Source organism: Podarcis pityusensis (assembly GCF_964106645.2).
Source record: "Podarcis pityusensis genome assembly, chromosome: 7".
In the NCBI taxonomy this organism is placed as follows: Eukaryota; Metazoa; Chordata; class Lepidosauria; order Squamata; family Lacertidae; genus Podarcis; species Podarcis pityusensis.
In genome coordinates this window covers 38,833,602-38,859,198 of record NC_138031.1, presented here as the reverse complement: position 1 = coordinate 38,859,198, position 25,597 = coordinate 38,833,602, and the positions used below count along the sequence as shown (strand labels likewise).

The 25,597-nt window shown below is 47.9% G+C and overlaps 2 protein-coding genes across 2 annotated transcripts in view; one reads left to right on the top strand and one right to left on the bottom strand.

Moving 5' to 3' along the window:
• LOC308481794 (uncharacterized protein) overlaps window positions 1-25,597 on the bottom strand; it is a 91,404-nt gene that overhangs the window by 17,716 nt on the left and 48,091 nt on the right. The window contains exons 7-8 of the mRNA XM_081014500.1: window positions 23,419-23,479; window positions 21,184-21,515 (exon numbers count right to left, since the gene is read on the bottom strand). Coding sequence (XP_080870626.1) covers window positions 21,184-21,515; window positions 23,419-23,479 — 393 coding nt within the window. The remainder of the gene's footprint in view (window positions 1-21,183; window positions 21,516-23,418; window positions 23,480-25,597) is intronic.
• Window positions 1-25,597, top strand: part of LOC308481346 (DGAT1/2-independent enzyme synthesizing storage lipids-like) — a 203,987-nt gene that overhangs the window by 155,702 nt on the left and 22,688 nt on the right. The gene's annotated exons all lie outside the window — the stretch shown is intronic.

Here is a 25,597-nt window from a genome sequence, read left to right as displayed (position 1 = left end):
TTTAAAACCACAATTCCAAAAAAGGATGGTTCCTAAAAATATTTGTTTAAAATTCTTAAAAAGTAAGGAACCTGAACATCTGAGAAGGGTTTGGATCTGACCGCAGCAACCCCATGGAACGCATTGCCTTGGCCTCTACTGCCACCAAGAGATCAATGCCTGCAGATGTAATATCCTTGCTCTCAACTGTCAGAGGGACACTTTTACCCATTCCAGCCCCCTTTAGATGGCATTCAGCAGGGGTTGGAATTAATTTGTCACTCTCAAATATTTATTTTCTGATTTATCAGTACTGTAAATTGCTTAGTGTCTGGACAAAGTTGAAAAGTGGATTGTAGCAAACCAAATGAAATTGAATTCAGGTAAGACTATGGTGCTGTGGTCTAAACCACTGAGCCTCTTGGGCTTGCTGATCAGAAGGTCGGCAGTTTGAATCCCCACGACGGGGTGAGCTCCTGTTGCTCGGTGCCAGCTCCTGCCAACCTAGCAGTTCGAAAGCATGCCCAAAAGTGCAAGTAGATAAATAGGTACCGCTCCGGCGGGTAGGTAAACGGCATTTCCATGCGCTGCTCTGGTTTTGGTGTTCCGTTGCACCAGAAGTGGTTTAGTCATACTGGCCACATGACCCAGAAAAACTGCAGACAAATGTCGGCTCCCTTGGCTTGTTAAGCGAGATGAACGCCACAACCCCAGAGTCATCTGTGACTGGACTTAACTGTCAGGGGTCCTTTACCTTTTAAGACTATTGTTGGCACTAATCTGTCTCGAAAGACAGTGAAAGAGAGGAGAGATATAGCACCTTCTGTGGCTGTAGGAGAGATATGTTTTATTGCAACTGGGGAAGATGAAGGTGTCTCGCTTCACTGTTACAGATGCACCATAGCATTTCTTCTATCTGCGTTCCTCTCAGTAGTACCGTATTTTTCGCACCATAGGACGCACCGGACAATAGGACGCACCTTGTTTTAGAGAGGGGAGAACAAGAAAAAAAAAATCTCCCCCTCTCTGCCCAGCGCCCCTTCAGCAAAGCGGCAGGAGGCGCTGCGCAGAGAGGGGGAGAATTTTCCCCCTCTTGTTTTCCCGCTCTAAAACAAGGTGCCGTTCAGGCGGCTACCTTGGAAGCCTGGAGAGTGAGAGGGGTCGGTGTGCACCGACCCCTCTCACTCTCCAGGCTTCAGGTTCCTTTCAACCTGCTCTTTGGGGCTGGCGGGGGAAGCCCACCACCAGCCCCAAAGAGCAGGTCAGGGAGCAGCGGAATGGCGCAGCGGAGAGGCTGCTGCCATAGCCGCGCGTCACCTCTCCAGCTGGGAGAGGGTCGCGGGGCTATGGCTTCTTTAGCCCCGCCCGCGCTCTCCCGGCTGGAGAGGTGACGCGCGGCTATAGAGGCTCCTGCCATAGCCGCGCGTCACCTCTCCAGCCGGGAGAGGGTCGCGGGGGGCTTCTTTAGCCCCGTGCGCGCTCTCCCGGCTGGAGAGGTGACGCGCGGCTATGGAGGCTTCTGCCATAGCCGTGTGTCACCTCTCCAGCCGGGAGAGGGTCGCGGGGCTATAGCTTCTTTTGCCCCGCGCGCGCTCTCCCGGCTGGAGAGGTGACGCGCGGCTATAGAGGCTCCTGCCATAGCCGCGCGTCACCTCTCCAGCCGGGAGAGGGTCGCGGGGGGCTTCTTTAGCCCCGCGCGCGCTCTCCCGGCTGGAGAGGTGACGCGCGGCTATAGAGGCTCCTTCCATAGCCGCGTGTCACCTCTCCAGCCGGGAGAGGGTCGCGGGGCTATGGCGTCTTCGCTCCATAGGACACACACACATTTCCCCTTCATTTTTGAAGGGGAAAAAGTGCGTCCTATAGAGCGAAAAATACGATAATTTCTCCTCTGGTCACAGCTGTGAATACATGACTTGGCTGTCTCCTTCTCTCCAGGCACTGCAGTCATCTGCAAGGGTTTCCCACACAGTGGGGTTAATGTTGCCAGCCTTCATGTCATGTTGTAGACATATTTATACCTGAATTCAGATATGGCTAAACACAACAATAAGTATTTACAAGTGCTTGAATCACTTTACAGACATAACCCTCTGAATTCCATACCACATTCTATGATGGGATACAGTGGTACCTCTGAATGGGAACGGGATCCGTTCCAGAGCCCCGTTCGCATCCTGAAGTGAACGCAACCCGCGTCTGCGCATGTGCAGGTCACAATTCGCCGCTTCCGTGTGTGACGTCATTTTGAGCGTCTGCACATGCACGAGTGGCGAAACCCATAAGTAACACGTTCCATTACTTCCGGGTCGCCGTGGAGTGTAACCTGAAAACGCTCAACCCGAAGCTACTTCAACCTGAGGTATGACTGTTCTGACCTCACATTGCAAAGAAACAGTACCGGGACAGAGAGTTACAGTCATATCTCGGGTTACAGACACTTCAGGTTGCGTGTTTTTGGGTTGCACACCACGCCGAACCCGGAAGTACCGGAACAGGTTACTTCCGGGTTTCAGTGCAAGTGCAGAAGCGCTAAATCGCGTTTTGCGCAGAAGCTCCAAATCATGACCCGCACGTGCGCAGATGTGGCGCTGTGGGTTGCGAACATGCCTCCTGCACAGATCACGTTCGCAACCCGAGCATCCACTGTACTGGTTTTCCCAAGATGACCTAGTAGATGCTCCATGAAAGGAAAGATTTGAGCTATGGCAGGCGTAGGCAAACTTGGCCCTTCAGATGTTTGGGGACTACAATTCCCATCATCCTTGACCACTGGTCCTGTTAGCTAGGGATGATGGGAGTTGTAGTCCCAAAACATCTGGAGGGCCGAGTTTCCCTATGCCTAAGCTATGGGTTTTACAGGTAGCATCACAACAGTTTTTTAGGCTAGAGTACAAAGTGAAGCAAAAGTATTCATAAAAACCTGGTAAGAGAGACTACATTAAAATTCCTTGTACATTGTTAGATGCAACAATCATACATGCATGCATTTTGCACTGTGTACTCACAGCAAGGCTTGTGCACATTACGCATTTTGCAAACTACTTCTTATATAGACTGTTTTCCATGTAGCAAGTTTGCCACACAGTGGTCCTCACACGTCTGTTTCTTCACTGGCCTTCTGGAAACAAAGCTGTACTTAGAACTCCACCTTGTGGTGATTTATCTGCTCCATCTAATGAAAAGATATAGGCTGGAATTCAATACAGTACTGTGCTCTTTCAGTCATTCTATCTGTGCAAGCATTTCATGACACCCAGTAGAATTATCCCTCCTCTCTTCTCCCTGAAATTAACAGAAAGGCAGTGGTGGTGGTGTTAGGAATACCCCCAGAACATTAGATGAAGCAGATGAACAGAGTTCTATGTATAGCTTTTTGCAGGACATCTGTCACTTAGGGCCACTGATTCTGTGCCTACATGGAGATAACTGCAACCTAGGAAAATAGGTAAATTGAAGTCAATTTGTATGACCAGGGCCGGATTTAGGTTTGATGAGGCCCTAAGCTACTGAAGGTAACGGGGCCCTTTATATGTCCAGCTGTCCTTTGTCAACAACAAATTGTTGCTGTTTTTTGTGTTGAATATATGCTATATGGTAATTTATGGACCTAACAGGTATCTAAAGCCATTTGCACATAACAAAATATGTATTTTATCAAAGTAACTGTTGAACTGAAATACAATTAAGAAGTATATTAATAGTGAAATGCAATTAAGAAGAAGTATATTAATAGTGAAATAATTATTAAGCTCTAACTTCACTATTAAGCTCTAATAGTGAAATAATTATTAAACTCTAACTGGTTTTATTTTATTTGTTTTTTATCTTATATTTTGGAAATGTACATCCAGGGGTTTTTTCCCTTTAAATTTTTTGGGGGCCTCCAAGAGAGTGGGACCCTAAGCAATAGCTTGTTTAGCTTATACGTAAATCCGGCACTGTGTATGACGTATGAAATCCGTGTGTTTATTTTGCATAGGTGTATTGGGACAATCATGAACATCCTGGATTGTTATTAGAACAAACAAGTTGGGGCCATGCTGAATCACAATCTCACATAGGAGGAGAATTAAGGATTAGGAAATGCTTGTTCCTCAAGTACAGTATTGTTACATTCTTGGGCTAGATCAGTGGCATACCATGGGGGTCTCAGATTCAAGCGGCGCCCTGTGCAAAGCCAAAATCCACATCCCCCTGCCTCTCACCTCCCAGTTACTGTACTTCATAGCTGTGGCGCCCACTGTGGTGCCCTTGAGGCTTCATGAACCAGTTGTGTTCCCCTAAATCTGCCTCTGGCTAGCTGTTCAGCTTTGAATTGCTACAGCTCAGTGCAATGGTTCCCAATTAGCTAATTACTGAGGACCTACTATTTTTCAAAAGCCAAGCCATGGACCCCCTACTTTTGAAAATTTTGTTAACTCTATAGTAGTTACCTGTGCAAAGCAATTTTTTGAAGAAAATTTGGGGTGGCCCCTAATAAGCAAAGGATTTTAGGTATACTAAAAAGCAGACCATAAAATTTGTGATATTACCACAAAATGCCTATCTCCAGACAGTAGGAAAAACTTGTCTCCATTGCTCCACTACAACTGAATAAACAAACAAACAATTGTGTCCTAACTTGCCAGTGTTCTATATGCAGAAGGCTATTTATATGAGAGAGTATTCAAACATACAGTGGTGCCTCGCAAGATGAAATTAATTCGTTCTGCGAGTTTTTCGTCTAGCGAATTTTTCGTCTTGCGAAGCACGAAATCCCATAGGAATGCATTGAAATTCAATTAATGCGTTCCTATGGTCAAAAAAAGTCCAAACAAAGCCAAATTTGGTACAACAAGAGTTTATTAAGTGCTCTTTAAAGTCACACATACTGTAAAGAGCATTTCAAAAATTGAAGGAACAATAAATTAAGTTTCTAAACATGACAGAAAAACATTTAACAATCAACAAAACGTACAGTACATTTTCTAAGACTCTGGGGGACCATTCGAAGAAGGTTCCTCTTCCACTCTTTGCTTCTTGCTGAAGAACCTGTCCATGGTCTGCTGCTTCATCCGCCTTTTCAGCACCTCCCTGAAAGGCGACATGACCGTCGTATCAAAAGTGTTCGCAAGGTCATGTGCCACGTCCTGTGTGATGAAAGTCTTTTTGGGCATCCTCTTCCAAAACAGCCCAGTCTCGTCGCAGTTGAAGACCTGCTGTGGAACGTAGCCCTCCGTCTTCACAACCTCCAGAAACTCCGCTGCAAAGTCTTCAGCCACAGGAACATCAGAACTGGCAGCCTCTTCATGCCTGACCACGCTGTGGATTCCAGATCTTGCCTTGAACCGGTCAAACCAACCTCTGCTTGCCTTGAAGACTTCTGGCTCGCCTGAGGTTCCTGGCTGTTCCCGGACGAGGTCTGTGTGCAAGGCCTTGGCCTTCTCACAAACGACGGCCTCAGTCACTGTGTCCCCTGCACGCTGCTTCTCTTCTAACCAGATGAGCAGCAACTTCTCGACCTCCTTCAGAACAGCTGGGCGGTTCTTCACGATCCTGGTGACTCCCTTGGCTGCATCAGTCGCAAGGATCTTCTCCCTCATCTTCAGGATGGTGCCGATGGTTGATGGGTTCCTGCCGTACTCCCTGGCGAGGTCTGTCACACGCATTCCACCGTCGTGCTTCCGGATGATCTCCTTCTTCATTTCCAGCGTCACCTTCTCCTTCTTCCTCTCGCCGGCCTCTGCAGCAGCAGTCTTCTTGGGTCCCATGGCAGCACAGCTCCTACCTTCGTAAACTCAGGGGGGGAAAAAATCAGTGCTTCACGTCCAAAAAATTCAAAAGCACCCAGCCACCCACCACACAGAAATTCAAACCCAGAACCAAGTCCTTGAATTCCAAACACCCAACCCAAAATCCAAACCCCCCAAAAAAAGTTTTTAAAGTTTAACTTACGAAATGGTTGCAAATCACCAAAGTCTTCAAAATCCTCAAATGGCTGCAAAAGAAGTTTTGGAAAAGCTTTAAAAATCACCAAAGTCTTCAAAAACCTCAACTGTTCCCCCAGCCACCCACCCACCACACAGAAATTGCAAACCCCTCCCCAACTGTTGCAAACCCCTCCCCAACTGTTCCCCCAGCCGCCCACCACACAGAAATTCAAACCCAGAATTTTTTTTTTTTAAAAAAAAACCAACATGGCCCAATGGTCACAGAAAATCATAAAAATTCAAAAAAAACCCCACACAAGCGCCCAGATTCTTGCAAACCCCTCCCCAACTGTTCCCCCAGCCGCCCACCACACAGAAATTCAAACCCATAATTTTTTTTAAAAAAAACACAACATGGCCCAATGGTCACAGAAAATCATAAAAATTCAAAAAAAACCCCACACAAGCTCCCAGATTCTTGCAAACCCCTCCTCAACTGTTCCCCCAGCCACCCACCACACAGAAATTCAAACCCAGAATTTTTTAAAAAAAAAAACCAGCAGAGTGTCCCAATGGTCACAAAAAATCATAAAAATGCAGAAAAAAACCACACAAGCTCCCAGATTCTTGCAAACCTCTCCCCAACACCAAGTCCTTGAATTCCAAACACCCCAACCCAAAATCCAAAACCCCCCAAAAAAGTTTTAAAAGTTTAACTTACCAAATGGCTGCAAAAGAAGTTTTGGAAAAGCTTCAAAAATCAGCAAAGTCCTCAAAAACCTCAAAAAAGGCTACCACACCGCGTGCTATGTGTTGCTCCTCGAAGTCAAGTTGCAACTGCACCTCTTCAAGCAATGCACCTTGGGTTTTAACGGTTTTATGAAAAAGGAAACAAACTTGCAAGACGTTTTCGTCTTGCGAAGCAAGCCCATAGGGAAATTTGTCTTGCGAAGCACCTCAAAAAACGGAAAACCCTTTCGTCTAGCGAGTTTTTCATCTTGCGAGGCATTCGTCTTGCGGGGCACCACTGTATTATTTCCTACTTGTAATCTGAGATGGTACATTTTAGCAAAACTTTGTAGCATATGGTTCTGCTGACTGAGGGATCTTGCACCTTCAAGACATAGGTGAAGGCCTGGTCAGGGCTTGATAAAGTATTGGTGAAGACTGAGTAGAAAACAGCTGGAATTTTGTAATGTTGGTAGTAGTAGTAGTAGTAGTAACAACAACAACAACTTATTTAGTCCTTCTGTGCCCAGGTTTCATCTCTGGCTTAAAGAGATTAATTAGTCAAATACAGTACTTATTTGGAGTGAGGTTTTTATCATTGCTGATTACCCGATAAGAACAAACTGTTGCATTTATTAGGATTCTGCCGTATATCTGTTTCCTCCCACCCAAAATGTATCTACATAGCTTCCCACAGAAAACAAGAAAAAAAATCCACACAGGCTGCCTTTTGCACTACATAGGCCTGAGCGATGCATTGATGCATCGCCCAGGACTGGCATGGGAGCAGACCGTGATGGTGGCTTTACTCGGCAATATATCATGAGTGAAACCTCCAACGTACTTGACTCCCTCCAGTGGCACTGGTACCAGAGAGATATACCACTAAGTGAAGCTGCCACCCCACTCTGCCCCCATACTACTGCAGAGTGAGAAACAAGCTGCATCGGTGAGGCACTGATACAGCTTGTTTCTCCCTCCACTTCTTTAAACTGCTCAGCTGAGGAGAACACAGCTGCCCGTGCCTTAAACTAGCAGTTTTAGTGAACCCCCCACCCTGCCAATGGTTTGCACTAGTCCGCAGGGTGGGGACTCTGTTAAAGGGCTCCAACCCCACCCCACCCCCAGATATAGGGAGCCCCAGTGCTTCTCCTGCTCAGGTGCAAGCCAGAGAAGCATCCAGGCTCCCTCAGCTGGGGGGCAGGATGCCTTCTTAGGCATGGGAGCTGTTCAACTGTGGGGTAGGAGGCGTCTTCTACCCCACAGCTGAGCAGTTCAGTGAAGCCCCAATGCTCCTCGACTCGCACTTGAGCTTAAGAGGCATCGGGACTTGCTCACCGTGTAGGGCTGGGCCATGTATCTCAGATGCAGCAGCCAAGATAAATTTGAAGATAAATATCAGCATATACAGGTATTTAGCTGCTGATATATCACAAAGAAGCAAAGATCACCAGTGTTGAAGCAATGATTCTTCAACATAAACTTCATTGGATTGGTCATGTATGGATGCCTGATTATTGTCTTCCAAAGCAACTACTCTATTCCGAACTTAAAAATGGAAAGTGTAATGCTGGTGATCAACAAAAGAGGTTTAAAGACTGTCTCAATGCAAATCTAAAAAAAATGTAGTATAAACACCAACAATTGAGAAACACTTGCCTGCGAGCACTCCAGTTGGAGAACAGCCTTTACCAAAGGTGTCATGGGCTTTGAAGACATTCGAACTCAGGACGCAAGGGAGAAACGTGCTAAGAGGAAGGAGCACTTGGCAAATCCACACCGTGATCAACTCTTGCCTGTGAACCAATGTCCCCACTGTGGAAGGAAGTATGGATCCAGAATTGGCCTCCACAATCACTTATGGACTCATTGCTAAAACTGTGTTTATGGAAGAGAATCTTACTCGACTATGAGTGATCACCAAAGAAGAAGAATATCACAATGTTGCAAAGAACGTATTGCCCAGCCCTAGTACATAATTAAATCATCAGAGAGGAAGCTGTTGTGCTAAACGTGGCAATTTGCTTAGGTATTTCCCCTGTTGGACTTCCAAGATGAGACATGAATCCAAAACTCATAAGCCAAGAGTCACTTGAAACCCTACCTAGAATAGGGTTACCAGATGTCCCCGTTTCCCAGGGACAGCCCCCAGATTTGTGAATAAGTCCCCGGACAAATTCCATCCCCGGAATGTCCCCGGATTTCATCTAATATCCCTGGGAAATGCAGCAGCAGCTGTCTCAGCACCCCAGAGCAGTTGGCTCTGGCTGGCTTCAGGAGCTGCTCGGAAGTCCCCATATGATGGTGGTGCAGGGGCTCTTAAGATGCTGCCTCCACCTTCCCTGACCCTAGCAACTAAGCTGTGAAGGGAGGTTTCATGCTGCCTATTGGAGCAGCTTCCCAACTCCTCCTTGCGTGCAAGCGGTGGCGGGGGGGGGGGAGGGTCGCTCAGTTAGGCAATGGGAAGCCTCCCTTCCCAGCTGAGGGATCCTCGCCCCCTCCTGCTTGCACGCAGGTAGGAATGGGATTGGGGCTGCTCCAGTGAGAAGGGAGGCATTGTGCTGCCCGAGCCTTGCTGCCACTCTCAGCCCTCCGTTTTCCATGCCTGACCCACCGCACACCACTTCCCCCCACCACCACCACCGAAGAACCAACAACTCAGGGGCTGCCCAGGCTCATGGATCATGGAGAAAGGAGATAGAAGCCTCAGAGGAAGGGGAAACGTGGCGGTTGAGGTCAAGGCAGTGGCCGCCCCTCTGCCACCGCCATCGCTGCAGCATCAACGTCACAAATGTGATTTATTTATTTATTTAAAGTGTCCACGGATTCATTGAAAAAAATCTAGTAACCTTAACCTAGAAGCAGTGGAAGAGTCCTCTAAACTTGATAGTCATTGAAAACAAGTAGAACAGGGGTCGTCAAAGTACAGTCACCGGGGCGGATCAGGCCCGCCTGGGTCCTAAATCCACCCCCACCCCCCTGGCCATTTAAGAACCCTCTACAAAGCCGAGACTCCCGGCAATGGCAACGGTGGGAAGAGGCCGAGTGGCGGGGGCTCTGCCAATCGAACCCCGTGCCTGGTTTACCTCAGTGGTGTTTGATTGGTAGAGACCTCCCCGCGCCGCGCTGAGGTAAACCAGGCATGGCATTTGATTGGCAGAGCCGTCGCCACTCGGCCTCTTCCTCCTGTCACTGCCACCCCCATAGTGCTCCTGTGGACCAGGGAGCGGAGCAGACGAGCTCACTCTGCCTACCTGCTACACAAGAAGCGGTGGTGGCGGCAGCCCCTGGAAAGGTAAGCGCAGTGCCCTCTTTCTCTAAGCAGAGGTTGAGTGATCCGTGGATCATTATTGTGGCTTTCATTGTGTAATTACCAAGATAAGCAAGGCCCTGGCAGGGGATGGTGTCGCGGACCCCTAATTGGGAACCACTGATCTTGTGTTATAGAATAAGTTGACCTATTGTGCAGACAGCTGGGGTTTGGGAGTAAGTGAACAGGAAACTGTTCATTTAGTCCTGAACCCAAGGCTGCCTCTAGATTTCTGGGGTTTCTTGGGCACAAAGTATCATTGGGCCCCTTGCTTCCTGAAATGAAACCCCACCTCGTTCATGGCCCTCTTTCGGTCAAAAATCTTGACCAACAGACTAACCTCCTATGCCAAAGAAAAATACAAACTTTTTAATTTTATTGGTTGTCCTTTTTGTATATAACATTGCTTACTTAGAAATAAACAGAAAATACACATACCCATATTTTTCGCTCCATAAGACACACTTTTTTCTTCCTAAAAAGTAAGGGGAAATGTCTGTGCGTCTTATAGAGTGAATGTGTGGTCCCTGGAGCCGAATTGCCCAGGGGCGAAAAGGAGATCATGGTGTTCTTGGTTTTTGAAAGAGGGAAGTGGGTGTTGAAACAAAGCCACTGATCGCAAGCGATCGGAAGCGAGATAAGGGATGTTAGCAATAAAGGAGGCTGCCTGAGAGGGGGGAGGTAAAAGCCCATGGATCCTCAGGATTTTTACATTGAGTCACCCCAAATTCACCATCAGATCACATAGCATGTCCATGGCTACAGCCTGCACCCAAAAAATCACGCACCCACTGTTGCATGGGGCCGCAATGGCGCAAAAACATGGTTACAAAGCACGGATCCACATGGATCCTCAGGATTTTTGCATTGGGCTACCCCAAACTCACCATAAAATCACATGTTTGTGGCCACAGCATGAACCACAAAAATCATACATCCACTGTTTCGTTCAGAATATTTTTTTTCTTGTTTTCTTCTGAAAACTAGGTGCGTCTTATGGTCGGATGCATCTTATGGAGCAAAAATACGGTATATCTTTTAAAAAGCAGTCAGAACGAAACCCTCATTTCTATGTATTGCAACAAAGCTGAAAAGTGACATTGATATCTATTGATAGTTAGAATGATCACTAAGGTGTGCCTATTTAATTTATATGTCAGTTATAATTATCACTGACAATAAATTTCTACATCATATTGCTTTCCACCCTTGAAACATGCTCCACACACCCACAATTTTTCTCAGGATCCAGACTTAATTTCTTTACAGAAAAAGAAATAACATCTATATATTCTCAGTTCTTACCTGCAAATATTTATGTCCACAAAACCACAGTAGTAGAGCTAAAAAAATTATGCAACGGTGATGTGTTAAAAGGCTTTCCTCATCCGATAATAGAAAGCATGTCTGCTTTTGAGTTTTAACTGCGATCTTGTTCCAGAAAAAGAAAAACAGTATTCTGAGAGCACAGATGAAGGTGCAATACAAATGTTTCAAAATCACTTCTGGGGGGGGGGACCCCTTCTACAATCTTTAGCATATTGGTGTTCACCAGAAAAATCCAGCATGTTTGAGTTTGACCAGAACTTGAAAAAATAAATCTTAAAAAATAAACAAACCACATCTCTAGTTTTTTTTTACCAGCAATTAATACATTTTCAGTCAGTGATAGAAACCCCCCTGAAAATCTGCTCAGAGGCAGAAGGGTGTAAGCAGTAATTGTTCCCTACCACCACAAAACAACTACCCTTCATATATTTATATAATGGGACTAACAGTCAAGAGTTATTAGCGTTCTGCAAATTTCCTATCAAAGGAGCTAGTTTGTCATAAATATTAGCATTTCTAATGCCTTTTATCTGAACAACCAACCTCTGAGTAGCCTGCTCTTCCAGTTTACAGAGAATCTGAAGGTATTAAACACAACTCACCACTGATTCAAAGGGCAAGGCAGCCAGTGATAAAAAGATTCCTGTAGGAATAGGTATACCAGTAGCAGAGCAGAAGTTGTCCCTCTTCTCGATGTGTTGACCACTTTGTGCCACATCCTGGACTGATGTGTTCAGCAATGGGCAGGCAGGCACTTTTTGAATGGGAGGAGGAGGTAAGCTCAGTTCTCACGTGGCAGCTGCTCTTTGCAGTGCCTGCCACTGCCAATATGCAATAGCATTTGGGCTGTTGCATGTCAGGTGATTTGATGCTTGGCAACCACCATGGCTGGCAACCAATAAGCTCACACTCAAAAGCACAGGTACCATGCCTCCTACCCAGCATATCTAACTCTGGCCATGGCCTCAGTATTCTCTTAGGACAGCTTTGTATACACATGCATCTCAACTGCATGCTGGCTTCCCTTGGGCATCTGTGAATAAAGGATCCTGTACTAGAAGGGCTTCATTTTTTGAATCCAGCAAGGCTCATGTTTTTTAGACTTCCAAACCCACCCCTCCACACATATCCCTCCTGCTAAGGGTTGCTTTTAAATGCATAAGGCATAAAATGACATTCTTGTGCGCGCACACACACACTTTCTTAGAACACACATCCTCACATGTACATAAACCCTTTCATGGAATTGAAAAATGGATAACTGAATCATGAAAATACAAAATTTTATATACCGTATTTTTCGACCCATAGGACACACTTTTCCCCCTCCAAAAATGAAGGGGAAATGTGTGTGCGTCATATGGGGCGAATGCAGGCTTTCGCTGAAGCCTGGAGAGCGAGAGGGGTCAGTGCGCACAGACCCCTCTCGCTTTCCAGGCTTCGTGCAGATCTCCGCAAGCCATTGGAGCTCACGCCGGGCTTCCACGGCTTGCGGAGAGTTGCCTGCATGCCGAAGGCTGGGCGAGCTGAGCTCAGCACGCCCAGGTTGGGCGCAGCTCTCCACAAGGCACGGGAGCCCGGCACTGGGCTCCCATGGCTTGCGGAGAGTTGCCTGTTCTGGGGGCTGGGGTCGGGGGAAGCTTGGGCTTCCCCCGCCCCAGCCCCGCGCCTGGGAGGGGGGAAATTTGCCTGCATGCGGAGAGTTGCCTGCATGCCGAAGGCTGGGCGCAGCTCTCCGCAAGGCACGGGAGCCCGGCGCTGGGCTCCCACGGCTTGCGGAGAGTTGCCTGTTCTGGGGGCTGGGGTTGGGGGAAGCTTGGGCTTCCCCCACCCCAGCCCCGTGCCTGGGGGAAAAAAATAATTCTCCCCCCCCCCCAAAAAAACTAGGTGCACCTTATGGGACGGTACGTCCTATAGGGCGAAAAATACGGTATTTAAGTCTAAAACTCTGGCCAGGTGTTACCTCAAGACTGGGGATTTTTGTGGGAAAAGAATGGAAGAAGTGTAAATGGAAGGGCTTTAAAAAAATCAGGATGGAAAACCACAGTAAACACAACAGGAAATGGAAGATATGGAACTGGGTGCACATTAATGAAATCATAACGAGAAAAGAACTATGAAATATTATTTTGATATATGGTCACAGATGAGAGAGTTCGTGTGGACACAGACCGAATTTTTTTTCAATTTTTTTTTTTATTAAATATTTTATTGGGTTACAAAAGTACATCAATCATCTCTGTTTTCAGTACATAACGTCCTTTTGCAGATCATTTATACTCAATGTTAATGTGGAGGAATTGTTGAAGTTATATGAGACAAAGTTTATACATTTGATTAGAGAAAAAACTGCTGAAATTTACTAATAATTCATTTCAGGGTTTTTTCTTCTCTTTGTGAAATCTTTCCATTAAAGCATCATAGATGTTTCCAGGAATTTGCTGGTGTCTTTGAATTAATGCCTGGAGTGCTGCCTTGCTCTGAAAATGAGGAAAAGAGGGGAAAGTTATGCATCTCACTACTACAGCTCCATGGGCATGTAAATTAATCCACCTGAAAAATTATAGTGAAATGCATATGAAGTCTACAAATCTATATACAAACAATGATTCCTCATTTGAACTCCTTCAGCTCATGGGGATGATGACTAGGATCTGGCCTCACCCTAATTCAGGGGTAACCAATGCCCTCCAGAAGTTATTGGATTGCAACTCTCAGCACCAGCCAGTTTAGCCGGTGAGTAGAGATTATGGCAATTGTAGTCAAGTAACATGCCTAACTGATAACCTTATTACAGGCTATTAAACATGAACATCAATATTGTATCATATACTGTCCAGTGTCATAGGAACTGAGTAGAATAAGCCACATTGAACTAATGCTATTTAAAACAATAACACTATCTGTTTATTTATTTATTTAAAAAACACCATCTCAAGTTTCTCTGAAAGTTTGAAAGTTCAACACATTTTGATTTGCAAATAACGTATGCATACTCAGGAGCTAAAAATGAGGGTCAACCTAATCTTTGTCAAGTCACCATACACACACACACACACACACACACACACACAAACTGTTCATCAAGAACAAAATAAATGCCTTGCTTGATCAGACCAACTTTCCTTGCAAGAAAATCATAGCAACCAGCACTAGGTACTAGATGCCCAGGTGACAGATCATGGTCAGTTTCAATTTTCTACCCACTCCTGACATAAACCTTGTGACAGATTCTCTCTGTTCAAACAAATATAGATATTATTTTCAAACAAATAAAAGGCTACAATAGTCATGTACAAATAAAACTAGAATTCTAGGACTTGAGCCTATGTTTAATAATGCTCTAACCTCCAAATGGCTTAGCAATATAGTTCTAAAGGTGACAATACTGCATTGCAGCCTACATGTTTTTAGAAAAACGCTTTCTCTTTTCAAACTGTTTTAATAGAGGGCTTAGTAAATGTATTACCAGCTATTAAAGCTAACAACTCATTTCTCTTAAATAGGAATATTTTGAGTGCACATTTATAATGAAACAGTATTGCTGGTGTTTTATATTGGTTTAGCAGAAAACATACCTTTGTTGCTGTCAGGGCTGCCTCAAGTCTCAGCTCACAAAAGACCAACGCCTATCTTTTCTTATATACAAAAGTGTTTATTGCAGTTCATTGTTTGCTTCAGATCCGAGGCGCGCAGCCCTACGTCTGCTAGGCTTAGACCGCTGAAGTCCCCTCTGAATCCGTCCCTCCCCTGCACCAGTTTAAGAGGCTTGCGCTGCTCCACCTCTTTCTCTCTTTCCTTTTCCGCAGGGTCTTTCTGCCCGCTGGGGTTTCGCCCCTCCTGGATTCCTCCGACGCGGAATCTGACTGCTCTTGCCCCCTCCTGCGGGCTTTGGGACCTGGCCCCTCCTCCGGGCTCCCTGTACTTCCGCGCGCCTCTACATTTGAACTTGGCGCGCGCGCCCAACCTCTAACTTTCCTTTTGACAGCTATGCTACTCCCTTCACTACTCCCCTCCCCTTCCGGGAGGGTGGCTTGCTCCGACCTCCCTCCTTTCTCTACTGCCGGAGCCGCCTCCCCTGATACACTGGAACCTCCACCCCCTTCGCTGCACTCTGGCGGGGAGGCTGGTCCTGACGCCCAGCTGCCACTTTGGGATCCCCCGCTGGCCCCCTGCTCCTGACACGTCCCCCCTGGGGCTCCCCTGGCCTTGACCACCGGCGCCCCCTTCTGGGAATCCTCTGATTCGCTGGAAAGACTCATGGAATCTCTTGAGTCATTGTCATCCTCTTCCTCGCTGTCCTGGGATTCATCCCCATCGCTCTCCATCTCCTGCCTACCCTGTGCCTCTGTCCCTGAACCCCTGACATCCATCCCCCCCTCGAAGCCCCCCCTTCCCCCCTCCCGCTGCTCGGGCGCAGGTTCCGGGAGCTCCGTTGTAGCGGGGGTAGATGCTGGATACAGTTCATCGACGTCGATCTCCTCTGCTTCCAGTTCAGTGTATGCGTGCTCGAAACCGGGGTCCTCCCCCAACACATCCAAACCCTTCCCTCCCCCTGTTACTTCAGGCGATGCTGCTTGCCAAGGTCCCCTTCGCCACCCCACTTCTGGTTGATCGTCCCACCAATAAGAGCGGTCCGTGTCCACCCCCGAGCACGATCCCCTTGGAGGGCTCGATTCCGGCGTGGTCTCCTCTGCGGAGGAGAACCCCCGGAAGGTGCTGCCTGAAAGTGTGGGCGTAAAAAGCCAGTCGTCAAAATACTCCGCTGGCATGGGCCTGTGTGGGAAGAGTGCATGGAACTCGTCTTTAAGAAGAGGTTCCTCCAGAGCATAATCTGGCACCCAACTGTTGGCGCTGGCCGGGGTACCTTCCCTGGCGAGGAGGTATTCCACTCCCTCCTCCCCCCATCTCGAGTCCAGAATTTCCGTGACCTCGTTGAGTGTCGGGGTCCTCGGTGACTTCCCCCCCCCCGGTGACTCTCTACGTGGGTCTGGTGCCGTCCCTGGCTCCTGAAATCTGTGTGGGGCCTTGTAGGGTGTAAGCACCGACCTATGAAAGACCGGGTGCATTCGGGAACCTTCTGGGAGGGTCAACCGAAAAGCTACGGGATTGATCCTGCCCTCAACTTGGTATGGCCCTAGCTGTTTGTGTCCTAGCTTCTTCTTAGCTAACGACTTGGCCGGCACCGCCTGGGCTGCTAACCATACCCAGTCCCCCACCTGGATGTCTTCTCCTGCCCTCCTGTGCCTGTCTGCCTGCACTTTGTAGGCGTGTTTAGCTAGTTCCAAGTGCCGTCGTAGCTCCTCGTGGACCTCCTGCAATTCTGCTGCTAAATGCTCAGCTCCCTGCGACTCCCCCTGCGTCGTTGTCTCCAACGCCGGGAAGGTTCTGGGATGTCGCCCATTGTTGGCGAAGAACGGTGTCACCCCCGTTGACGCGTGCTTCGTGTTGTTGTAGGCAAACTCGGCCATCGGTAAGTAGTCCACCCAAGTTGCAGGCTTTTGATTGGCGTAACATCGCAGGTACTGCTGCATGATGGCGTTGACCCTCTCCGCTTGGCCGTTGGTTTGCGGGTGTCTCGCCGACGCTAAGTTGATCTTGACATTCAGGATGCCCAGGAGCTTCTGCCAGAAACTGGAAATGAATTGGCGACCCCGGTCGGACAGGATGGACCGCGGTAAGCCGTGCACCCGGAACACGTGGTCTATGAACAGCTTGGCGGTCTGTTCCGCTGTTGCCACCTTCGCGCAAGGAATGAAGTGCGCCATCTTGGTGAACAGATCTACAACCACAAGCACCGCCGTCTTGCCCCGCGAACTGGGCAGATCAGTAACAAAGTCCAGCGCCACCCTTTCCCACGGCTGTAGTGGCGTCTCCAGCGGTTCCAGCAATCCCGCTGGCTTCTTGTGCACTGGCTTGGACCTCTGACAAGTGTCACACCTGGCGACGTAATCCGCGACCTCTCCCCGCATCTGGGGCCACCAAAAGTCTCTGGCTACTAAGTCCGCCATCTTTTCTTTGCCGAAGTGACCCGCGCTGGGTGCGTCGTGTAACTGCTGTAAAACCTTCGCGCGGAGATCGTCTCCCGGCACGTAGAGAGCACCTTTGCGGGTCAGCAGGCCGTCGCGTATCTGGAAGTCGCCGTCCTTTGCCGTCCCTCTTCGCACCTCCTCCATCTTGGATTGTGCAAACGGATCCGTCTGTAGCGCGCGTCGTACCGCGTCCAGGTCCACGGCGGCGGAAGCGCACGCCCACGCTTGCGGTGCGAAAATGTGCCTGGCTGCCACTGGTGCCGCTTCCTCGAGGTACTGCGGTTTCCTGGAGAGCGCATCCGCTATGACGTTGTTGTCTCCCGGGATATACTCTATCCGGAAATCGAAATCCGCAAAGAACTCCGCCCATCTCATGTGCCTCTGGCTCTGGAGCTTCGCCGTGCGCCAATACTCTAGGTTCTTGTGGTCCGTGCGGACCTGCACGGTGTGCTTGGCTCCGATGAGGAAGTGCCGCCACGCCTTGAAAGCCGTGTGGATGGCCAACAACTCCCTGTCCCAGATGGTGTAGTTCTGTTCCGACTTGCTGAGCTTCTGGGAATAGAAAGCGCAGGGCCTCCAGTTCCCTTGCGGATCTTCCTGCAAGAGGACGGCCCCCACTGCTCTGTCAGATGCGTCAGTCTCAACCCGCATGGGCCTGCCGGGATTCACGTGTAGCAGCTGGTCTTCGGACGCGAAGAGACTCTTAAGTCTCCTGAAGGACTGCTCCGCCTGGTCCGTCCAGGTGAACTTTTTCTTCTTGGAACGGAGGGTATCCGTGATAGCTGCCGTCTCTTTCGCGAAACCCCTGATGAACTTGCGGTAAAAGTTGGCGAAACCGACGAACCTCTGGACCTCCTTCCGATTGCGCGGGCTATTCCAGTCCAACACCGCGCGGACTTTGGCGCTGTCCATGGCTAGTCCCTTGTCGGACAGCCGGTAGCCCAGGAAATCCACCTCCGTCACGTCGAACTGGCACTTCTCCAGTTTGGCGTAGAGTCTGTGCTCCCGTAGCCTCTGCAGGACCTCCTTTACGTCTCTCTCGTGAGTCTCCTGCGATTCTGAGAAGATCAGAATGTCGTCGAGGAAGCATACGCACTTCTTGTAGAGGAGTCCTGCTAGCACGTGGTGCATGAATGCTTGGAAACAGTGGGAGCCATTTTGGAGACCAAACGGCATAACTCTGTATTCATAGGTGCCCAGCGGCGTGAACATGGCCGTCTTCCACTCGTCACCTTCCCTCATGCGTATTAGATTGTATGCTCCGCGTAGATCCAACTTGGTAAAGATCCTCCCCTTCCTCACCGTCGCGAGCAGGTCGTCAATCTTGGGCATGGGGAAGGCCTTGGGCTTTGTCATCGAGTTGATGGCCCTATAGTCCACAATGAGCCTTTTTTGGGGCGTGTCCTTCTTCTTCACGAAAAACACAGGACTGCCCCCCACGGCCTTGGATTCTCGGATGAATCCCCGCTTCAAATTGTGATCTATGAACTCCCGGAGTTCCTGCATCTCATCTTCAGACATGGAATACAGCTTCGCAGTCGGCAGCGTCGCCCCTGGTAAGAGGTCAATTGCACAGTCGTAGGGCCGGTGGGGTGGTAATTGGTCAGCTTCCTTTTCGCAGAAGACCTCCAAAAACCCCTTGTACTTGTGGGGCACTGCCTGCACCATGCCTAGATGCAACTGTTGCCCTTCCTCCTGGCCCTCCTCCTCCTGGCCGGTCTGGATGCAATGTTGTGCGCAGTAGGACGAGCCAAAGGTGAGCTGCCGCTGGTACCACGCTAATGATGGGCTGTGTCTATCCAGCCAACTCATGCCTAACACTATAGGCGTGTCTGACAGTTGGGTGACATTGAAACTGATGACCTCGCGATGATTCCCAATTTTCAGCAGCATGGGTGGCGTCTGTTGCACCACTTGCCCACCCAGCAACTTTCTGCCATCTACCGTGACGACGTTCAGAGGCAGCGTGGCTGGTAGTAGCGCTATGCGATGCTGCTTGATGAACTGCATCCCCACGAAGTCTGCGTTGCTCCCTGAGTCAATCGTAATGGGGACTTCCAGGGTGAGTCCATTAGGTAGCTGGAGAGTAGCAGTGAGCTGCACCACTGGCTTGGGTGGTAAGGGGTCTGTAGGCTGCAAAAGCGCTGGGGACTGCTTCACTGACTTGCCTGGCGGAGCCCCAGCATCTCTGCTTCCAGCCAGGCATTCTCGTTTCCCTGAAACTGTTCTCCTTGGAACGCTTCCCCTGTTACTGTTGCTAAGGCTGCAGTGTGCTTCTGAAGCCTCTGGGGACACTCTTTAGCCATGTGCTGTGCACTGTCACAGATGTAACACTTCCTGGTCCCTCTAGGAGGCTTCGCCTTGACTGCTCCGGACGCTGAGGCTCCGGCAGCTGACTGAGCCTTTGCACGACCCAGCTCCATTGGTTCCTCCCCTCCCTTCAGCATAGGCGAGGGATTTGTACGTCCCAGGTCCCTGGGAAGAAGAAAAGGAGGCGCTCTAGCTGGTGGGCGGACGTGACGCCCCTCCTCACTGTGCCAAGGCCGTTCTTCGTGGCGCACCCCTATCGTGAGTGCCCTCTGCACGACGTCTGCTAGGGTTTGAGGTCTGTCTCCCCTAGCCAGCTCATCTTTTACTGAGCCATGAAGCCCCTCCCAGAACAAGTCTCTCACTGCCAGGGAGTCCTTTTCCCAGCCCAGCACATTCAGCAATGCAAAAAAGCGAGAATGGTACTGACGCACTGTAGCCTTGCCCTGCCGCAATCCATGCATCTCCTGGCGCGCCACATCAACGTCAATGGTAGATTGGAAGCAAGCGTCCATGGCTTTGATAAATTCGTCAGAGTCCCTGCGGGCAAGACCATCTTCGCACCACAAATTGCGTAACCAGGTTCTAGCTTCCCCATGCAAATGGGACACAATAAAGCCTACTTTCTCCTCCTCATCTTTGAAGTCTTTTCGAAGCAAATGCAGCGTGTATAGGACGTCTGCTCTGAAATTGGGATAATGCTTCAGGTTCCCATCGAAGTGGGCTACTAAATTGCCCCCCCTCCGTCCGAGACCGATTCCCTCTGATCTGGACCCCGGGAACCCCTGTTTGCACGCCTGATCCCACCTGGCTTGCAGATCCTGGCATCGCGCTTCTGCTTCGGCAACTGTCTTCTGAGAGACCCGTACTGCAACGGAGAGTTCAGCGACTGCGTTTTGCAGGGTCGTTATCTGCTCCTCAGTAGTCATGTCTGCCAAACTTTGTGAGCTTTGCAAAAAAAAAAAAAAATTTTTTTTTTGCAGTTTCGAGAGAGGGGACTTACTGTCAGGGCTGCCTCAAGTCTCAGCTCACAAAAGACCAACGCCTATCTTTTCTTATATACAAAAGTGTTTATTGCAGTTCATTGTTTGCTTCAGATCCGAGGCGCGCAGCCCTGCGTCTGCTAGGCTTAGACCGCTGAAGTCCCCTCTGAATCCGTCCCTCCCCTGTACCAGTTTAAGAGGCTTGCGCTGCTCCACCTCTTTCTCTCTTTCCTTTTCCGCAGGGTCTTTCTGCCCGCTGGGGTTTCGCCCCTCCTGGATTCCTCCGACGCGGAATCTGACTGCTCTTGCCCCCTCCTGCGGGCTTTGGGACCTGGCCCCTCCTCCGGGCTCCCTGTACTTCCGCGCGCCTCTACATTTGAACTTGGCGTGCGCGCCCAACCTCTAACTTTCCTTTTGACAGCTACGCTACTCCCTTCACTACTCCCCTCCCCTTCCGGGAGGGTGGCTTGCTCCGACCTCCCTCCTTTCTCTACTGCCGGAGCCGCCTCCCCTGATACACTGGAACCTCCACCCCCTTCGCTGCACTCTGGCGGGGAGGCTGGTCCTGACGCCCAGCTGCCACTTTGGGATCCCCCGCTGGCCCCCTGCTCCTGACACGTCCCCCCTGGGGCTCCCCTGGCCTTGACCACCGGCGCCCCCTTCTGGGAATCCTCTGATTCACTGGAAAGACTCATGGAATCTCTTGAGTCATTGTCATCCTCTTCCTCGCTGTCCTGGGATTCATCCCCATCGCTCTCCATCTCCTGCCTACCCTGTGCCTCTGTCCCTGAACCCCTGACAGTTGCTAACTCTGGAGCTGTTATATTTGGATCATATGGAATGGGTTTACCAATATATGTACGAAATTTGACTGGAAATCCACCATATGGAGGAAGAAAAGGCACCCGAAGAGATTCAAAACACCACTTAGTGAATCCTTTTTAAAATCCAGAGGGCAAAAAAGAAACAAGCAAGATATCAGCTTTCTTTCTGTTAAAAAAATGTGAGTGCCCTTTATGTTGGGGGGGGGGGAAGGAAAATCATTTTTTTTAAATCTAAAAATTCTTTTCACTAGGCTCAGTCCATTGCTCCACTGCTGGGATACATATATTGATGTACTCTGATTACAAGGGTTTTGCTGTTTACTTCAATGAGCACACAAAAGCATCCTGTTGGAAGTTACTGAGGGAGTCCTTGTGGATTTGAATTCACTGCTGTGCCTGCACCCAGAAAGACTTCTAATTAAGGTTTACAGCTTCCACTGCAGATCAAGAAAGTAGCTCTTCAGAAATTAAAACAACATCTGTTGGTAAATATGCAGCATTGTACATATGTGAAGGGTTCTGCATGCCTGAGACCATTTTCTGAATTCAATGTTTTTGGGATATCCATATGTACATTCATTTTTAATCTGAATCTTATCAATCCTATTCCAAAGGCACAGGTTTATACACATCTTTAATACTTTTGTACATTCAAATCATGTATGTTTAAGCTCAAAAAGCTATAAAGCATGGGTAGGCAAACTAAGGCCCAGGGGCTGGATCCGGCCCAATCACCTAAATCCAACCGGCAGACGGTCCGGGAATCAGTGTGTTTTTACATGAGTAGAATGTGTACTTTTATTTAAAATGCATCTCTGGGTTATTTGTAGGGCATAGGAATTCGTTCATTATTATTTTTCAAAATATAGTCCAGCCCTCCACAAGGTCAGAGGGACAGGGAAAAGGTTTTCTGCTATAAAGGTTTTAGCTAGAGCTTTAATTGATACTAAACTCTTCAAAGCTATATTCCGCTGAGATCAATAGCAGTACTACTATTTAGCTCTTGCCACATTCCAGTCCCATATCACATAAGGTAAAAGGGAATTTGCTTTTTCAGAAGGAGAGAGAATGAGCTATCTTTCTCCAAAGTGTTTGGGCTCTGCCTCTTTCAGGTAACGAGGTAAAGCAGGCAGAAGCCAACTTTGTTGCTTTTCATAGTTTTTAGTTTAAAAATAAAGGTGTAAAACAAGAGAGCCCCCTCCCAACTTCTTAAGGGAATTACCCACTAATTTCCTCTGCTCTCTGTGCATCCATGGGCACTAGGTGCTATGAGATGAAGTTTTTGTGGCTGCTGAGGTAATGCAAAAGATGGCCAACCAGCTGGCTCCCTTACTCAGCGGTTCATTCCCTGCTTAGGACAAAGGAGGGAAAGAGAACCTATTGGCCACTTTGTATTGAGGCTGGCTTGTTCCCTGCAAGCGTGGGCTGGCAGAAGGAGGCAGAAAGCCACTTGAGCACTTGGCTTGTGCCCCCAAAAAACACCTTTCTCAGCTGTGAGTAGAAAGTGGTGGAGCCATGCAGTATATTCTGCTTATTCTCTTTCCTGAGAAGAATGTTTCTGCATTGAACACCTTCGAATTAAAGGGAAGCGAAAAGAAAACACTGGCTGTTATCTTCTTCTGGTGAGCTCAACAGTGAGGTCCAGGGCTGGTTGGAAAAGCTTCCTAGCCCTGCCTGTGTTATTCTGACCAATTGACTCTGCCCATAGCCAAGATGTGATGACTCCCAGTACTTAAGGAGAAGGAATAGTTTTTAAAGATTTTAAGTTAAAACTAGAAGTCCACATTAGTACCAAAATTAAAACAAATGTCCAGACCCACCATGAAGCTCCTAGCATGCATGTGAGCTTGCTGCTCCAACAAACGCATTAGCAAAAGCTTCCCCACTCTGTTTAATGAACAGGATTTATTTTCATGTGTAAGGAAGTGCTATGCAAGTCTTTTGAAGCAGGCACTGAGCTGCAGGCTGGAGAACACAACATTTTAAAAGTACAAGTTAAATATCTGCATGCCTTACTTGTTCGTCCAAAGATCCTAAATCCTTCCCGAACATTTTGTGTATGCATTGGAATGATGGGCTAAGGGAGGAGAGAAAAGATGATAGTTTAAGTTAGCATATTTAAAGTTCAGTCTTTATATTGAGAATAAATATACACACAGGTAGCTGATGCTACCAGAAAGGAATTCTGTAAGTTCCCACCCAGCTGGCAAACCACTCTTACAGTCTACCTTGGCTCCAAAATATATTTGACCTGGCAATATATTGTGAATAATAATGTGTGTGTGTGTGCGTGCGCTATGCAAAAATCACAATGCGGGGGAAATCATGAAGCCTCTACATAGCTGCATCCTTATTTCATACATTGTGATAGATCAGTATATAACAAATGTTTAGCTGGTGAAATATCACAATATTGAAAACCAGATATTGCTCAGTCCAACTTGGTACCATACTAGTAGCCAGTGGCGTCCTCAACACAACTGTTAGATGCTAGCAACCAGGCTCTAGAAATCTGCACTTGCTGCAATTTCTGAACCAACCTCAAGGGTAGTCCTACAAATAGTGCATTACAATATTATATAGTCAATATTGCCAATGTTTCAAAATTGTAGTCAAGCTATCCCAATTCAGGAACGGTCACAGACAACAGACCAACAGAAGTGGATAAAAATCACTCCTACCCTAGCTGGATCTTGAAGTACCCCCCAGAATATGTAGCAGAACTGCAACCCTATCCAAAACACAACCAGTCTCCCAAACACAGGAATGTCTCACCCATAGTGCTTCTGTCTTGTCAGGATTTAAGCTCAACTTATTGACCCTTTTCGGAGTCTTGTTTTACTCTCCTCACCAAAAGTTCTACTTTCCCTTCTCTTTTTTATTCTTCTTCCCCTTCTAAAGCTTCTATAAACTGCACATTGAGGCTCAAAGACATGATATGGCATGTTGCAAGTTCCCTCGTTCTGCAAAGGTTGGCCAAGAGGTTGCAAAACTTGCTAATGTGATGACATCACATGAAACTTGCTTTGCTAGACTAGATAAAGGAGCAGGAATAATCTCCCGCCCTCTTCATGTGGGTGGGGAGCCTTGGCTCTTTTGGTCAGGTAATGCGTGTTCCTAAGGTAGACATTTTATGTAAACATTTGTCATATGAAGACCATGCCGTAGATATGTGACAATCTGACTGCTGTTTTTGAAGTACCAACATCCTTCAACAAATTCCCTGCAAAACACTGCATATGTTGTGCTTTGCCTGACTTTACACTTACCTTGGAAGGCATGTTGCCTCAAGCTTGAGTGATTCTTTGTGATGTTATATTAGCCAAAAAATCCCTTACTTTGGGACATTTTCTTAACTCATATTAGTTGGTGTCACCATGTATATATTGTATGTTATCTGATTGTAAATTAAGATACAATTCAGTAGTGATATAAAAGTGTTGTAATTATATTATTAGCCTATTGTGTTGCTTTTGGATTGTCAGATTGTTCTGTTTGCAGCACAGGGGATCTTTGTTGTTTATAAATATGTGCCAAATTGGCTTAGGGAAATGGTGAACATCTTGGGCCTTTTTTTACAGGTCATATATTATTTTCAGAAACAAATGCCTGCATCCTCCCAGGCTACTCTGGTAGTTGAGGCTATGGCAACAAGAAATCAGCTAAGATGGCAATGCGAGACTTTCGAGAGCTAAAAGATAGAGAAGGTAGCATGTACAGTGAATGCTGGATATCCTGAGACAGACTGTCATTTTTAATAGAACTGATGACACACAAACATTTCCCATGGCATATTAGCAAACACCTCTTTTGTAGTGTGGCTTTCTCATGTTTTGAAGCAAGTTTTGTAAAACTGGTAAAACTTAACATCAGTGGCTGAAGTGTACATGATACCTTTATTTGTTATAACCTGTGCTCTCTTTAACGAAAAATCTTCTCTCCATTCTAACTTGATACTATTATTTATTATTATTATCTATGAAATTTCTATACTGTCCATCCAAAGATTACAGGGCAGTTTACAATACAGTGGACGCTCGGGTTGCGAACATGATCAGTGCAGGAGGCACCTTCGCAACCCACAGCGTTCACAACCTGCAGCGCCGCGTTTGCACTTGTGAGGGTCGCAATTTGCCGCTTCTGCGCGTGCGTGTGACGTCATTTTGAGCGTCTGCGCATGGGCGAGCACCGAAAC